This window comes from Myxine glutinosa, chromosome 2 (assembly GCF_964187855.1).
Source record: "Myxine glutinosa chromosome 2, kmMyxGlut1.1, whole genome shotgun sequence".
Lineage (NCBI taxonomy): Eukaryota > Metazoa > Chordata > Myxini > Myxiniformes > Myxinidae > Myxine > Myxine glutinosa.
This window is the reverse complement of record NC_136262.1, coordinates 44,219,273-44,237,064: the sequence shown is the minus strand read 5'-3', so window position 1 is coordinate 44,237,064 and position 17,792 is coordinate 44,219,273. Positions and strand designations below refer to the sequence as shown.

At 44.8% G+C, this 17,792-nt stretch overlaps 1 protein-coding gene across 1 annotated transcript in view; it reads right to left on the bottom strand.

Annotated features, from left to right (window-relative positions):
* LOC137422386 (CUB and sushi domain-containing protein 3) overlaps positions 1-17,792 on the bottom strand; it is a 1,172,941-nt gene that overhangs the window by 151,952 nt on the left and 1,003,197 nt on the right. Inside the window, 1 exon segment of the mRNA XM_078772588.1 lies at positions 6,041-6,214. Coding sequence (XP_078628714.1) covers positions 6,041-6,214 — 174 coding nt within the window.

The window sequence follows — 17,792 nt, the reverse complement described above, 5'->3', positions numbered from 1 at the left end:
GCCTTTGCTTTGACAGGCTTTGTTTACAAAACAATCGGCTTCCCAATATGGCCGCCAGACTATTTCCGGTGGCTTCACGGCGGTTAATGCTGCGAGGTGGCCAATTGGCTCTCCATATTATATACCTCCGTGGTTCCAAGTAATACAATTTCAAACATGGCGATTGTGGCGACGTGATTTTAATTTTTTTTCTTTAATGTTGAAGGCTGCAGGCAGGGACTATATAGTCTTCATCGAGGCCAGGCCTTAAATAAAATACAGTAGCTTCGTTGATGGAAAAGTGAAGAAAGAGAGAGAGTTTTTGAGAGAGAGAAATTAAAAGTTTTTGAGGAAGTAAAAAAAAAAAAAGCATTTTGAAAAAGAGAAGAAAGCTAAATAAAAGAGAGAGAGAGAGAATGTAAAGGTGAGGAGTGAAAATGAGTAAGAAAAGTGTATGATGAAAAGTATATGGTGTTTGTTTGCATAAAACCACCGTTTAGAGGCCATTTTTCCCCGCAAAGCGGGGGTTGGCCTTTTCGGGGACCGTGGTAGTTGTTGTTTTTTGGTCCCCTTTTTGAAGCAATGTTTTACGGCCGGATGCCCTTCCTGACGCCAACCCTTTTTGCCGCCTTCAACGACAAACAGGGAATTACCAGTGAACTGGTACTCAATTAGCCGACCTCGGAAGGATGACAGGCTGAGTCAACCCCCCTGGCATTAATTCGGCGATCGACCGAGATTCGAACCCAGGATCCTAGGTATCCTAAAGCCGGCACCCTAGCCGCTAGCCCAACACCAGGGATTGTTTGCATGAAAGATAGATTAAAGCTAGCCCGGAAGCTAAAGTTTGAGTGAGACAGAAAGTAAGACCAGCAATCATGACACGGAGAGTGTAAGATGGTTCCGGGCACAACTTTAACGCTCCGAAGCCAGAACAGTAGTACTACCCTGAGCGGATGCTGTCTACAACCTTCTACCTAAATATGTAGTGATCCATTCAAGAATTCCCTTTCACTTTTATGAGCAGGAGAAGGAGAACGTGGGGGGGGGGGGGGGCGGGAGATAGAGGAGGGTGCAGGAGGGAAGCGAGATGGGAGAGAGCATTTTAATAACCATTTTGAATGAATCTGGTCTGGCGAGATCTGGTCTGGTGGTGGTGGTGATGATGATGATGATGATGATGATGATCTGGTGGACTGATGATGCGTAGAGTGGGTGAGGGAGTAGAGAGGGATGGGGAGAGAGAGGGGGGGGGGAAGAGATGGGAGAGGAGGGAGAGTATTTCAATAGCCATTTTGACTGGTCTGGCATGATGTGAAGGGGGAGGGAAGCGGAGGGGTGAGTGGAGAGGGGGGAGCATTTAAATAGCTGTTTTGAATGTGTCTGGTTGTGCGCTATTCGGGGAGGGGGAGAGAGTGAAGAGGAGAGAAAGGGAAGTCAGAAGAGGAGAGAAAGGAGAGCATTTCAACTTGATGTTTTGACTGGTATGGCATGATATCGGGAAATGTGTGTGGGGGAGGGGGGAGTGGGGAGAGGGTTGAAGAAAGAGAGGGAGAGAGAGGAGAGAGGTGGAGAGCATTTAAATTAAATAGGCATTTTGAACACAGGGTGCTTCAAAAAAAATGTTAACACTTCTGAGATATATACTGTAGTCCTATATAAGTGTTGACATTTTTTTGAAGCACCCTGCATATCTGGTCGGGCGATGCGGGGAGGGGGAGGGAGGAAGGAGAGGAGAGAGGGGTACGAGGTGGGGTAGAGTTGGGGTAGAGTTGGGGTCTTTAAGTCATATTACGTGGAATTACACATTTCACGTCACAAACTGTATTCACATGTGCATGGACAATGGACATGTATTCACATATTAGGTGAAGTAAATAAATTGTGTAGATTACATATTTGTGGATCTGAAGAATTGCCAGTACCCATTATGGAAAACTCTATGTGCTGCAACTAACTAATTATGTGCAGTAACGAAAGATGTCCAAAGGTCATACATGTCTACAGGATTCCCGTGGGTTTCCTACGGGTGCTCCACTAGTATTGACACTAATAATCGTCTCCTCCAGTGTCTCAGTCGGTCTTTCAGGGTGGGGCTTCCCTCGTTGAGCAAGGGGCGTCACCCATTAAGGCAGGGGTTGCACGCGTTGAGGGTTGGGGCTTCACCCATTCAGGGAGAGACTTCACCTTTTCAGGGAGGGGTTTCAAAAACAAATCTCTACCACTTTGTTTGCTCCTCATAGCTCTGAAGGCCTGGTCAGTCTGTTTTGTAAGGCTCATGCTTTCTGACTCTCTCGCAGCTTTATCTCAACTCTAATTCACCATCTCATTTCATTTTTCATAGTCGCTAAGATGGTTTAAGACTCCGGTGCAAAGGACGGGAAGAAAATTGGACGTAAATTAGTATATTTAGACAAAAACGCATTTTAAATGAAATGAAGGCCTGCAAGAGAAAGTTCATTCAGACTCAATGACAGCTTTATCTGAACTGTAATTCACAATCTGATTTTATTTTTCCTAGTGGCTGAGATGGTTTAAGACTCAGTCACAGCAAAAGGTGAGAAAATTGGATGAATATTGGCGTTTTATTGGCAATAATGCATTCTAACAGCCATTTTGAATGCATTTAGTTGGACGCTATATAGGGACAGGGAGAGAGGTGGGGAGAGGGGTGAGGAGGAAGAGGAGAGAGGGAGATTGTGGTTACAACATGGGAATCTGCATTTATTTACAGTAGAGGAGCTGCTGCCCAGAAAACAATCACACTCGGAAATAGGAATCAGTTTGACATGTAATTAAAGGAGTGTCTAAGAAGACCAGGCCATTGCTACCCACAGTCCATGCAGAAATTTGTAACTTGATGAGGCTACTCTTAGTGAAGGACGTGGGATATTTAACATCCATCAACTAATGCGGGCATATGGGCAGTACTACACACACTGAAGCCTCACCCTGCATGTGAAACACCAGGATGAAGGTTTATAGCTCCGACGAGACTCAAAACCAGGCGAGACAGGGCAGAGGCAAGTGCACATACCTCGAAGCTATCCTACCAGCCCTTGAATTGAACAACGACTGAGTATATCAAAGGTGAATATGCTGGTTGAAGCAGTGAAGCAAGAGTTCTTGCACAGCATGCGACGTGCAATGCCATGCAAAGCTTTTCTGAATCCTGCTTGGTACAGAACTACTCTATGATTTCTGGGATTCTTAGATTCGTAAACTTCATTGTCTCCGACATCTGTTCGATTTATTTATTTATCAGTCAAAATGGGCGAAGAATCAACGATTGATGAAAAACTCTGCATTTTAACTGTAGAGGTCAGCTATGTCCCACTGTGTGTTTCCAAAGCTTGTGCAATTGCCAAGTATCCAAGCTTACATTCAACGCTTTTTGATTGGAATATCTATTGAGCATCTTACGGCTATCTGACATTTTTCATGATAGTTTGCCATATATTTCACATGATGCTCCATTCGTTTCATCCTTTGCCTGAGCAGAGTTTCAGCAAACAGTGCTTTGAGGTTTATGCTGAACTTTTCATACATAAACAATCCATGAAGTTTTCGTGCCAGCTTTCTGTAGAAGTTTTTGAATGACTAAAAACTTTTTTTTTTTTACCTCAGCGACAGACAGACAGAAGTGTCATCATTAACTTTTGATCTCAACAAGATCAAATATTGGTTTGACACTTCACATGACATTCAATGTATGTACGTCCGTGATTTTATTTGTGCTGTCTGCCAGCTTTTAGCAGAAATTAGGCCACCGAGAAATTTCTGCTTTGCATTTTATCCACTCCACTACGCTTATTTCCTCTATGTTCTTCAACCTGTGAAACATGCAAGGAAAAGTCTGTGGTGCGGATGAAAGCAGCAACATAACTTGAAACGCCACCTTCACACAATATACGTAGACTGCAGTGGAAAGGAAGGGGCGTAAGGCAGAGATAGAAAGAGGCAAAGAGAGATGCAGACAAAGACAGACAGAGACGCAAACAATGACAGCGAGATGGAGATATATATGGATAGAGAGGGAGAAAGAGAGGGAGAGAGAGAGAGGGAGAGAGAGAGAGAGGGAGAGAGAGAAAGAAGAGAGGGAGAGAGAAGGAGAGAGGGAGGGAGAGAGAGAGAGAGGGAGAGAGAGAGAGAGGGAGAGAGAGAGAGGGAGAGAGAGAGAGGGAGAGAGAGAGAGGGAGAGAGAGAGAGGGAGAGAGAGAGAGGGAGAGAGAGAGAGGGAGAGAGAGGGGGAGAGAGACAGAGACAGGAGAGAGAGAGAGAGGGAGAGAGAGAGAGGGAGAGAGAGAGGGAGAGAGAGGGGGAGAGAGACAGAGACAGAGACAGAGAGAGAGAGAGAGAGAGAGAGAGAGAAAGAAGAGAGGGAGAGAGAGGGAGAGAGAGGGAGAAAGAGAGGGAGAGAGAAGGAGAGAGGGAGAGAGAGAGAGGGAGAGAGAGAGAGTGAGAGAGAGGGAGAGAAAGAAGAGAGATATGACATGGATAGAGATGTGGATGGAGGAATAATTAATTGTTAATTTATTTTAAGAGGGAAAAGGGAAGAGAAGGAAGTGAGAGAAAAACAGTAAAGGAGGGCAAGGATAAGGCATAAGGATTCTGGGGCCCGGGAGTGGCCTTAATAATACATGTCAACAAAACCTTTCAGCTGAAATATAAAATCAGCATTTCTGTGATTTAATTGCACTTTCACTGGCACACAAGCCAGTATTGCAACTAGAAAGCAGGCCATTAAATGGTATATGCTCAAAAATCGAGTTTGTTTATATATAGCGGCTCTTCTTGCATTGAAGATTTTAAAGGGCGAGGGATAACATTTTAAAAACTGTCTGCTTAAAGCGTATGGCCTTTCTAAACATGACCTTAACCAAATAACAATCGTTTAACAATCGAATTTGTATCTGTAGATGTACAATGCTGTATGTGCAAAAGTAAACATGAATATCAAATCAAAAGCAGACTTGTGTGCTGCTCACATACTTTACTGGCTCAAAGATGTTGGTGATCAATGACAAAGCAAAAGGAAAACAAAAAACAATCCTCTGCTGATTAAAATGCACACATGTGCTCGTACTTTTTGCCGAGCTGTGCACACCTTGAAGTTGTCGTACTTGGATCTTACCGACACGAGTCGTCACATTCAAGCAAGTGAGGAGCTACGCTCAACTGAACTCTTAAAAGTGCACCGGTTTCAGCAGTTTGAAAATCAGTGTATGTACTTTGTCAGGACAGTTACATGCCATGCAGACTACCTGTCGTAAAATTCCATTTGTCCACATTGGAAATAATTGCTTCTTAGTGTTCAACAGCTTCACAGACAAAATCACTGCACCTGCCAGCAGGATTCTTGTTTGCTAAGCCAGGCAGATGACGTAGTGTTGAAGCAATTAGGCCCAAATCCAGGAGATTTACAGGTAGTACAATAATTGCATTCCAAACATGGTTTTCCTGATTACTTTGAGACATGTGATGAAAGGTTAATGGGATGTGTGGAATATGGGATAGTACAAGACAAATTTAGGAGAGCAAAATTTTGATTTTGGAAAGGAAATGTGTACAAATTAATGGATCTTGGTCATTCTATGCAAACGAGACGAGTAAGTTTTCAGAAAAAAGGTTAACAATCAACCAAACGAACCTTTCTTGGATGAACTAACACTCAATGAAAAATATAGTGCTATACTGTGTATATCTATGTATACATGTTAATACCTTGAAGGAATATCCTTAAGGAGGCTGTTGCAGCAATTATAGATGAAGAAGAGTACCATGAGCCAACTATGCAAGAGTATGAATGCGATCCTCAACTCAAAGGTAGATAAAAGTAAAACTTATCTGTCTTGTCTTGCCCTATGCACTGAGCGCTATACAACGCATCGGTTCTGCTGAAGTAGTTTCTTAGTAGTAGTTAAGGTTCCAATTTGGATGAGTCACCACGAATGCAGGAAGTAAAATTAATTATGTTTATAGTATACTAATGGGGGCACTCTTACATTCTGCAAGCAGTTACTGGGATTCATCCTCCATGTAGACATAAAATCAAACTTGCCTGTGCATGTAGGCAAAGGCTCACTCCACTGCCCATTGTACAAGCAGTGTGCGTGCACCGATCCCTGCAGAAGGAAACCCTCGCCACATTCGAAGGTCACCGCATCTGCCAGGTTGAAATTATCTCCGTTTGTTCGACCATGCGTTGGGCTTCCTGGATGGCCACAGCTAATGGCTGCACGCAGAAAAAGAAATCCAGCCACAAAGTTTTACACAGACCACACAGAAGTAATTGTATGATACTTTCGGTGTGATTTTGCAAGAAAACAATATTCATTTTTCAATCCTTGAAGAACACTTGGAATAATACGATGCAAAATACATTTCTGATAGATCAACAAGTGTTTTACGGATTGTGGACAAAGGGATGATTGACATGTAGCTGCAGTCTACTTCTAGCATATGGCAACAGGTCCAAGTCCAAATTACCGGCTGCAATCAGGTCGTGTCTATAAACCACCATGACAAATTGAAGTTGCCATTCTGTTGTGACGATATGAAAACAATCACATGTGATGCTATGATTCCCATTAAATATCAGAAGTACAAGGAAATGTAAAGATCTTTAACACAGGAGGAGGCCATTTGGCACATCATGTCTGTGCTACATCAGCACCACATTGACCCAACATTTCAGATTATAGACTCCTGAAAAGGGGAGGGCGGGAGGAGGTGGGGAAGGGAGGAGAAAGAGTCGCGTTTGTGGCCCATAATTGGAGGAAACAACTAATCAGCTCTTACTGAATCAATTAACCCCATTTGCAACTGGGACGTAATCATTATAGTTACTCCTCTGCCCTTCTTTCCAAAGCAAGCTGCATAAGGCAAGCGAGGGAAGCTACACAAGGCCATGCACACACACACACACACACACACACACACACACACACACACACACACACACACACACACACACACACACACACCTGATGGAACACAACCAGGTGCAAAGAGCGATGAGTGTAGGACCAGCTGAGTATGTGAGATGCTCAACTGACTATTGTATGCAATTTGCAAACAAACATGAACACAATCAATCTGAAAAAGTATCCCCAACACACCTTGCAAATAATTTTAAAAAACAGGTGCGAATAGAGATGTCGCACAGGAAAATGAAACAGCAACAATTAAAGCCCCAAATTTTTCAAAAATGACAAGAGAAATATATAAAAAGTAATATCAAGAAATATACACCAACAACTGGGAGAATGACAAAAGACCAAGAAAATACAAAAAAGAATTGGACAGAGTGGGGATAGACAAAGAAGGCTCATTGGAATGGATAAGAAGTGGTCAGCTCAACTGGGACGGCGAACAACTGGAAGAATGTATAGGTTAGCATGGACAGTGTGATGCATAGAAAGCCCATTTTGATGTACATAAGCAGGGTGAACATTGAGCTTAAGAGTGTTTGCATGTCACCACATGGAGGGTGGTTTGTGTTACTTAAAAAGGGCTTATGGGTAATTGCCCTGCACTCGCAAAGCGAAAAGCAAGGTTAAGCATTCAGTTGCATACGTGTGCTGTGTCTGCATTTTAAAAATTCATTTTCTCAGCAACCGTTGGTCCGATTGACATGAAATTTTCACCATAGGAGGGCCTCATCCTGTAAAATATTTTAATGATTATTATGACGTCATAGGTCACGTGGTACAGGCGCCATCTTGGAAAAAATTCGCATCTCTGAAACCACTTCATGGAAAAATTGAGACCTGGCTCATTGGCAACTATTCCCCATGGGGAATAAGATATGTTAATGATGATGTATTTGGTGCCTTTGTTATGACGTCATAATTCGACAAATACAACACTTATCCATCCGATCATTATTAATGTTTTTTTCAGCAACTGTTGATCTGATTGACACAAAGTTTTCACAATAGGAATGCCTCCTCCTTTAGAATATTTTAATGATAATCATGATGTCATAGGTCATGTGGTACAGGCGCCATCTTGGAAAAAACAAAAAATGTTGCATCTCTATATCTACAAAACCGCTGCATGGAAAAAATGAAACATAACTCATTGTAAAGAACTCCATATGGGGAATAGGTGTTGTGAACGATGACGTCATTGTTGCCATAATTATGACGTCATAATTCGACAGGGACAACACTTTGTCTGATCAGTTTGAAATGTATTCAGCGCGATCTATGCAACAATTATATTACAGAATATAAATTTATGATGTCATCGCTCACGTGGTCTGGCAGCCACATTGGATGAAAGAAAAAAAATGTTCAAAAGCAGAAGAGTTGGCTCACAACAAGTTGACTGCACAGGGTAAGTATTCTCTGAATACCATCTAGTTCCCAGTATGTAACTGCCTCATGTAATTTTCCCTACGGTTTTATTTAATCTTAAAAGGGCCGCCATTACAACAACAATTACAACAACAACAACAACCATAATCGCCGACAGTACCCGGACATTACGACCGGCAAGTAAACCCCGCCCAGCCGAACATCCCGAAGGACGGCTTGGCTCCGCCTCGAAGGATCGTAACTGGCAGGCCATGCCCTGAGCTTCATCATTGGGCATAAAGCAGGCCATGAGGCCCTGCCCGGAAGGGGATTATTGGTCGTGGAGATGGGATGATTCGATGGGACATCAAGATTGGTTGAGTGTGATGTCAGTGAGGAAGAAAGGAGGGTGCTCCCCCCTCTCGCTCTCACTCATGATGGAATTGGAAAGGAGACGGTTGCTTCGCGCTCTCTCTCTCTCTTTTGTCTTGGGTCACGGTTTGCTCGGGTGGTTGCTGGCTCATGTGTGCTGGTGGAAAAAGACTGAGCAAGAGCGGATCGTGGCAGTCAGAATCGCGAGGAAGATATTTGGCATCGGTAGTGGACTGGGTGTGCGTTGTGCTTCCCGGGACGGCAAAGGGACTCACAGGAGGACCGGCCACGAGAAGTACCTCACGTTGTGATGTCAAGGAGCGTGACTCCGTGCCAGTTTGTGCGCTTCCCGTGCGGTGGTTATAGGCAACGAGCATCAAGCCCCTTGTTGCGACCAGAGCTAAGTGCTGGCTGGCAGAAACATTATTTATTTTTACTTTCGTTTTTCCCTTGTTTGCATACGAGTCTGAGTGGAGGTACCTCAACTAGGAATATTAGTTTTATCACAACGGTTATTTCATTCTTTGCATTACTTTCAAGAAATCTATTTGTGTTGCATTTTCAATGGTGTTGTTTCTGTGTTCTGTGTGTTTCAGAGAAAACCCCATGTGCTTCTCGTTCAGGTAAGGCTTCGTTTGGTTCCTTCCCGCGCATGTAAAAAATAATCCCGCCAAGTTTCGAACTGCTGCCTCGGAGTTAATAACCGATTGGGTATCCGTCTGAGGTCGGTTTTCATCAACCACGGACGCGACAATATGTATGTGTGTATATAACATATATACGTTACAGCTTTGCAGGAACTCTGGGAAGGGTTTGAAAGAGTAAAAGGGCTTACCTTGTGTAGCATTCATGGTTGTATTTATGCATCTTTCTTCCGCTAGAAGAGCATGGGAGGAGTCAATTTATAGACACACAGTATATTGTTATGGCTATGGGTTTCGGGGGTCTACTACAAGGGGGATCCTTGGTTCCCCTCAAACTTACCATGCCTGAGGCCACCGGTCATGAACAACTTCGTACCATGGTGGGTTGCTGGGAAACTGCTAGCACCAATTGGTCTACCCTGTGGTCCCAGGTCCTCCGTCTGACCACCGTTTGCCTGCGCCACCTGGCTTTCCAATTGGGGGACGTGCCCTCGGCTATGCACCAATATTATCTTAATTAGGGTGGCTGAACAACCACTGGTGCATACTGGACGAAAGGAGCCAATTAATTGGGGAATTATAATCTTCCAGTCTAACCTAATGTGTGAACAGCACTGGATCAATAGGGAAATGACAATCACAGACAAATTTAAAATGAATTTCTACAAGAGGGAATTTATTATTACAGTGGGATCATACAAGAGGGGAGGGAAATCAAGGACTTTGATGTTCAGGATGGGGATAGGGGTGTACACAAAGGGAATGATGGGGGAATGCCAATTCAAAATGTACAAGCAATCACAAGCAATAGAGAGTGCAGGGAGAGTGACAGAGCAAAGGAAATGGATGAGATGCAGACTTAATCCTATGCCTTACCTACCAGCTATGCACAATACAGGGTACCCATCAAACAATCTGCAGAAGTAGAAAAGAACAGAAGATGGAAAAAGTACGAGGGTCAATGGCCTCTTGCTGACTGGGCGGAAAAAGTGATGCTTCCACAACCCAGATGCTAAATGAGGGGTCAAAAAGGGAAAAATAAATACTGTGGTATATAGGGTGCATTGAGACGTAGAGTTACAAGTGGGGTGCGTGAAATGTGGGTGGCACAAGATAAACTGAGAACGTGTATTACCAGTAATGGTCACTTCGGCTTCGGCCATAACATGCACCTGACAATGCCCTTGCAACATCCGTCCAAATGCTTCGGCTCCCAGCTCGACTCGCCAATGTGTGCACCACCTCTAGAGTCCAAATCCAAATCGTCCTTCCACAAAGCCACGCAAAGCAAACAGCGGTCGATCACCGAAGCCAGGAGCCAAGCCAAGAACCAATACGCTGAGGGTCTGCTCTGCGGCTCTTTTATAATCCCATAGCTATGGCGGTGCCAAGAAATGGATCAGAAACGTCCCTTGGTGAAATCAGGGATGCCGATTGGTGCACCTCCGCTTAGCCCTGCCCTTGCCAGACCATTGCAACAGAGTTCCTTCAGATGGCTTCTTCGCTTCGGCACGGAACGGAGCTCCGCCATTAAAATGGGTGGGGACTCAGGACGTGTTCTTGGCACAGGGGCGACTACTGGGACCACGTAATTGTTTGTAAGGAGAACAGAGCGATTAAAAATTCACAGAATGTTAATGGCCAATTAGCACCTGTCTGGTCTGAGGTGTAATAAAGTCAGGTGAATGAAGGTGCTCACCGCCACTTTCAGCGATCCCCTCTCCGTGTTTCCGAGCTGTAGCGGCGTTTGTGGTTAGTGAATAAGGTGAGGATATTGGCAGAAGGTGGGTGGTCATGTGTGGTTGAAGTGACGTCATGGTTACTGTTACGGATTCGTAACTTCCGTTGTTGTGGTTTTCACCCACTTGACATATTTCTGATATTATGTACTATTATTATTCTCAAAAGGTTTATTATTCATGAACAGTTATCTAAAGTTTAAAAAAGGCTAACTTTAAATGATACAGGAAACCGAACCGGAAGACGACGAGGAGAGAAGAGAGCAGAGCGAAAAAGTGGGAGAAGAAGCTGGTTGCTTTGCGGTCTGCAACGAACGTTGTCGAGCAAGAGTCACGTACTTTGGGGTTTCCTGGGAAAAAGAAATTCCTGCGATAAAGTTGTTATCGCTGTGACGGATCATCCGGCGTGTCAGGTTTGGCGTTAGATTCTGAAGAATCATCGCTGGGTCGTGAAGACTCAAGAACCACGAGCCGTCGGCCATTTTGACTCGTGCTTTTCGCGCGTCGAGCAAACTTTCCTTGCTTCGTCAACCGTTTCCACCACTTTCAGACGTATCTGTGGTGTGTGTGTGCACCGAGGCTTTTGACGATTACTTTGCGGCTCGCCGACCGTGAACAGTGAAAGTTCATACCTGGAGGGTGCCTTTGGATTTCCCAGTCACCGTGAGTGCGCCTTTGTGCCGCTTTAACCATGTGACCATTTTCTCCGCTTTGGGCCGCATGCGCCTTTGTGCCGTTTTGGGCGGCGTGTCTGTGCCTGTCATCTGAACGAGATTCTGGTTTCGATTCGACATCGTTCCGTCGATCACTGGAGGGGACCAACTCTGAGCTCGAAGACAGGAATATAGAGACATTGGGGAAGGTTCTTGTCCACTCACTTGGAGCACAGTGAGTTACCTTATGCATGTTAGTGGATGGTACCATCATAGGAGATATTGATTGTACTCTTGATTCCTATTATTGTTGTACTGTTATTTTTGTGTGATGTTTAATACAATATTTGTTTGTATTATTGGTGTTTGTATTATTTGCAATTGGTGTGGTTTCACCATTGATTTTTGACACAGGATAACATATTTTTCTGTCGGGGCTCCTCTCGGGGTTCGGAGGTTTACCGAGACCAGGAGATCGTAGAGGAACCCGTAACATTACCTTGTCGTGGTGTTTTCCGGGTCGTGGAGCAATTGGAGCAATAATGCCTGAAGGTCATGGAAATTAACTGTGCCTAGAACCCCGAGTGTAAAATAAAAATGTGTATTAAATTTATCGACAACCATTGTGTACTTATGGGTCGTGCAAACGGAAAAATATGGGAAATAACGCAAGGTGGTGGTTGGATTTTGGCATATATTTTAAACGCCTTTTGATGCGCTTTGACGACTACTCACACATGCAGCATGGAGCTATTAAACTAAAACATTAATTTGCACACGGAACAATTACCCCCTGGGAAATGGGAAAAAACTCTCTCACCCACACCAATGCATTGTATCACATTCTAACCCACTACACAAGAGATAGGGACTACTCTAATCTTATATTATGGAAATAACTACGTGAGGATCTGTATGTTTGGTGCCATTGCCTTCGTTGCAGGTTACTAAAACCGCAACATAATATAAACATATACACACATAAACAGTCACGTGAAAAAGTAAGTACACCCCATGTAAAGTTTTGACTTTTTCAACATATTTCAACATACAGCTATTTGATCTTCATTTCAACAATATTGATAGATAAAGGTGATATAATATAACAAATATCATGAAACATTTACATTTTGTAGTCTATTGTATAATTTAAATTTGCAATTTAAATTCTGATATTTCACCTTTCAGAGGTGAAAGTGCAATTCACCTCTGCTCCTGCTTTCTCAAATCCACGTTCTCACTTAGAGACTTTTCCCAGATTGTTTTTCATGGTTTTGTAAAAAATATTTATTTAAATATGTTTAAACCGCAGCCGTGATGCTGACGCCAACCCCCCCCCCCCCCCCCCCACCCCCAAAAATTTCCATGTTTTAAACGTTTCCCAGTGTGTACCCTGGATAAGAATAGGTACGCCGTATCCCTGCGTGTCGCAAGAGGCGACTAAGAGGGTTGGCGTCAGGAAGGGCATCCGGCCATAAAAACATTGCCTCAAAAAGAGAACCATGACAATTACAACTACATGTGGGCAGGGTACAGCCCGAAGTGGAGATCGGTTCCTGAGGTTTGGGACATGGAATGTAGGGACAATGACAGGGAGATCAGGAGAAGTGGTGGAAGTATTGGTCAGAAGAAGAGTGGACATATGTTGTGTGCAAGAGACGAGATGGAAGGGAAGTGGTGTGAGAATGGTGAAGGGTAGGCAGGGACAGAAATACAAGTTTGTGTGGCAAGGGTGCCCGGAGGGCGTGAATGGTGTTGGTGTCCTGTTTTCTGAGGAGTTTGTAGACAGTGTGGTGAGTGTGACTAGAGTGAGTGATAGGTTGATGATGGTGAAAATGATGATTGGAAAGCTCTTGGTGAACGTCATCTCGGCATATGCTCCGCAGGTTTGTCGAAGCGATGAAGAGAAGGACAAGTTCTGGTGTGCGATAGAGAAGCTGATGGAAAACGTGAAAGATGAGGAAGTTGTTGTGGTAGGAGGAGACCTAAATGGACATGTGGGAAGGAGTATGGATGGTTTTGATGGAGTTCATGGGGGTTACGGATATGGTGTGAGAAATGGAGAAGGTGAAAGGATTTTGGAGTTTGCTGATGGAGCTGATTTGTTGATTTGTAATACTCAGTTCCAGATAGAGGATAATAAGCTTGTTACATACACGTCGGGTGGGTCGACGACAACCGTTGACTACCTGATGGTGCATAGGCGAGATAGGGGGCACCTCCGGAACACAAAGGTGATCCTGGGGGAGGAGGCTGTTTCACAGCACCACTTGGTTGTCTGCGACGTAAGGGTGAAAGGTGCGAGGAGAGCTCGGCGCGTGAAGTACCAACCGAGAATGAAGGTGTGGAAGTTGAAAGAGGTGACAGTAAGGGAGGCATTAAAAGAGAGGCTGAGTAGGGTCGAGGATGATGTGGTTGAGCTTGAAAGTGGTTGGATGTCAATGAAAGCTAGTCTGTTGGGAGCCGTTGGTGAGGTATGTGGATGGACAAAAGGACCACCGAGGCACTCGGAAACATGGTGGTGGGATGATGAAGTTGGAAAGAGGATTGACGAGAAGAGGAAGAAGTTCAAGGAGTGGCAGAAGGCGAAGGGTACGGGAGCAGAAACAGCAGAGCATGAAAGTTATAAGGCAGCCAGGAAAGCTGCAAAGAAAGAGGTAGCAAAGGCGCAGGAGGCATGTAGGAAAATGTTCGGAGAATGCTTGGATTCGGAAGAGGGTCAGAAAGCAGTATTCAGGATTGCAAAGCAGATAGCGAAAGAGGTGTGTGATGTGATGGGGGTGAGTTGCTTGAAGGATGAAGTGGGCCAAGTCGTTGTCGACCCAGATGGAATTAAAGGAAGATGGAAAAGGTATATGGAAAATGGAAATGCTGTTGAATACAGAGAATGAATGGGATGGCAACATAGAGAGTAACCCAGTTTTAGGACGGGCATAGAAGATAACTGAGAAGGAAGTTGAGGAAGCGATAAAAGCAATGAAGGGTAGAAAAGCAGGAGGGCCGACGGGAGTTGTGGGAGATATGTTGAAGGCAGCAGGAAGTTGGGGTGTGAAGAGAATGACAGAGATCTGTAATCTGGTGGTGAAAGAAGGCCGCATTCCAGTGGATTGGGAACTGAGTACCCTCGTCCCTCTATACAAGGGGAAAGGTGACCCTCTGGAGTGTGGCTCGTACCGAGCGATAAAGTTATTGGAGCATGGAATGAAGGTATTGGAAAGGGTGTTGGAGAGGAGGATAAGGAAGAAAGTGAAGATCGACGAAATGCAGTTTGGATTCATGCCAGGAAGAGGAACGACAGATGCGCTTTTCATTGTGAGGCAGTTGCAGGAGAAGTACATGGAGAAGAGGAAGAAGTTGTTTCTTGGGTTTGTTGATCTGGAGAAAGCATTCGATCGGGTTCCACGCAAAGTATTGACATGGGCATTGAGGAAGTTAGGAGTGGAGGAATGGTTGATCAGAGTAGTGATGGCAATGTACAAAAGAGCGCGCACAGCTGTAAGGACGAAGGATGGGAACAGTGGTGAGTTTGAGGTGAAGGTGGGAGTGCATCAGGGGTCGGTACTAAGTCCACCACTATTTGTAGCTGTGATGGAGGTGCTGCATCAGAACGTAAAGGAGGGTTTACCGTGGGAGTTGTTGTATGCAGATGATCTGGTGTTGATTGCGGAAAGTATGGATGGACTGAAGGAAAAGATCAACACGTGGAAGGAATGTATGGAGACAAAAGGTCTGAAGGTGAATATCGGAAAGACGAAGGTGATGGCAAGTGGTAAAGCATGTTGTGAGGTGGAAAGAACTGGGAAGTGGCCCTGTGCTGTGTGTAGGAAGGGTGTCGGAGTGAACTCCATTCAGTGTACAATGTGCGCTGAGTGGGTTCATCAAAAATGTAGTGGTCTAAGAGGGTCATTAACCAGTGTGGCAGCTACATTCAAATGTAAGGTGTGCACACAGGGAGCTGCAGATGGAGGAAATGTTGAGTTGGATCTTGGAGACGGCGTGAAGCTGGAAGGTGTGAAAACATTTTGCTACCTCGGAGACATGCTGAATGGAGAGGGTGGATCAGACTCGGCAACGGTTTCTCGAGTGAGATGTGCATGGAAGAAGTTTCGGGAATTGAGTGGCGTGCTGATGATGAGGGGAGTGTCGTTGAAGCTGAAGGGAAAGGTGTATGCTGCATGTGTGAGAAGTGTTATGATTTATGGTAGCGAGACATGGGTAATGAACGTAGAGCAGCAACGAAGGTTGGAAAGGGTGGAAATGCGAATGGTTCGACGGATGTGCGGAGTATCGTTGAGAGAGAGGAAGACAAATGATGAATTGCGAAAGATGATGGGAATAGAGCTTGTGATTTTTTTTTTTGTTTGTTTTTGTATACAAGATCGAGGCTCGTGAAAGAGCGAACATTAATCACACAGAAAGACAAACAGACACATAAAACAAACAACATCGGGAGCGGTAGACAAGATGGGGAGAGAGGGGGCAGGACACAAACACAACATTTGAGAGCATGGACCGAGAGACATGGAGACATCGAGAGATCTGTGGGAGGGAGAGGGCTTTGGGGGGGAGGCATGTGAAGGGGTGGGGGGGGTGGGAGAGGTATAAACATATGGACACTGCCAGGACTTCCAGGAAAGAAGTTGGAATTTCAAACAAGGTGGATCTGGGGTGAATTAGTGGGGGTAGAAAAGATCAAGGTTTTGGATGGGGGAAGATAAGAGATGGTGGTGAACAGCTGTTTTAAAGACCTGGAGGGAGGAGTGGGATTGAAGGGAGTGTGGGAGTTTGTTCCAGAGGCGGGAGAAAAGAGGATTGAAAGAGTGAAGGTGAGCAGAAAGCCGAGATTTCGGCAGTTTAACCATCAGAGGGTTGCTGGCAGATCTTGTGCGACCTGTAGGAATATTTGGGGGACAGAGCACAGAGAGAGCTGGGGGAGCAAGGCCGGAGAGGAGTCGGTAGAAGACAGAAAGACCACCTACCTGCCTGCGGTGAGTGAGTGAAAGGCCCTCAGAGGTAGCTTCATCGCGGGAGATTCCAATGATTTTGAAAGCTTTGGATTCAACAGCGTGAAGCCGGGCCAGGTGTGAGGCAGGAGCACCAGCCCATAGGGGAGAACAGTATTCCATTGAGCTGCGGATGAAAGCCTTGTATGTGGTGAGGAGCTCAGGTGTGCCGAGGAAGGACTTCGCACGACGGAGGATGCCCAGTCGGCGACTGGCTTTGGAGGCCAGCTTGGAAATGTGGTTTTCCCAAGAAAGATCATGGCAGATAGTGAGACCCAAAAGCTTGAGCGACAGAACTTCTTGGAGAGGATTGTTGAGAAAGTAGATGGGAGGGTTGTCCAGTCGATCTTTTCGGAGAGACATAGTAAGAGAGTGAGATTTGTCAGGATTGAAAGACATGTTCCACTTGTTTGACCAGTCTGTGATTTTGTCCAGGTCTTCAGAGAGTGAGGAGGCTGCAGACTGCCGATCTGAGGGAAGAGGAATGGAGCGGCAGAGAGTGGAGTCAGTTGGTGGAAATGAATGTAGAAGGAAGATTGATGCTGTGAAGAGGAACAGATTGAGATGGTTTGGTCATGTGTTGAGGAAGGATGAAAGTGACTGGTTGAGAAGAGTGGTGGAAATTAATGTAGAAGGAAGTAGAAGACGGGGAAGACCGAGAAAGACTTGGCTAAAGATGGTGGAAGAAGAAATGCGGGCAAGGGGGTTAACAAGGAGAGATGCAGAAAATAGGGCAAAATGGAGAAGATTGTCATGGGGACCGCAAGGCTAACCCCCGCTCTAGCAGGGAAAATGGCCTTTAAAATGCATGTTGTCGTGTTGTTGTATAATTTAAATAAACATAAATGCAAATTTTGCATGTGGAAAAAGTAAGTACACCTACATTAACCCCTTCATTGGTATTGCAACCCCTACATTAATCACTACTTCAAATACCTAAAATTAGAATCAGGTACACCAGCTCAAGTGCAAATGATTAGAACATCGTTAGAGAAGATCTTGGAGGAACCTGTCTTATTTAAACCTCATACATTTAGTTTGGTTTGCTCTTTGTTGTTGAAGTGTGCGGCGTCACTATGCCTAGATCAAAAGAGCCCTC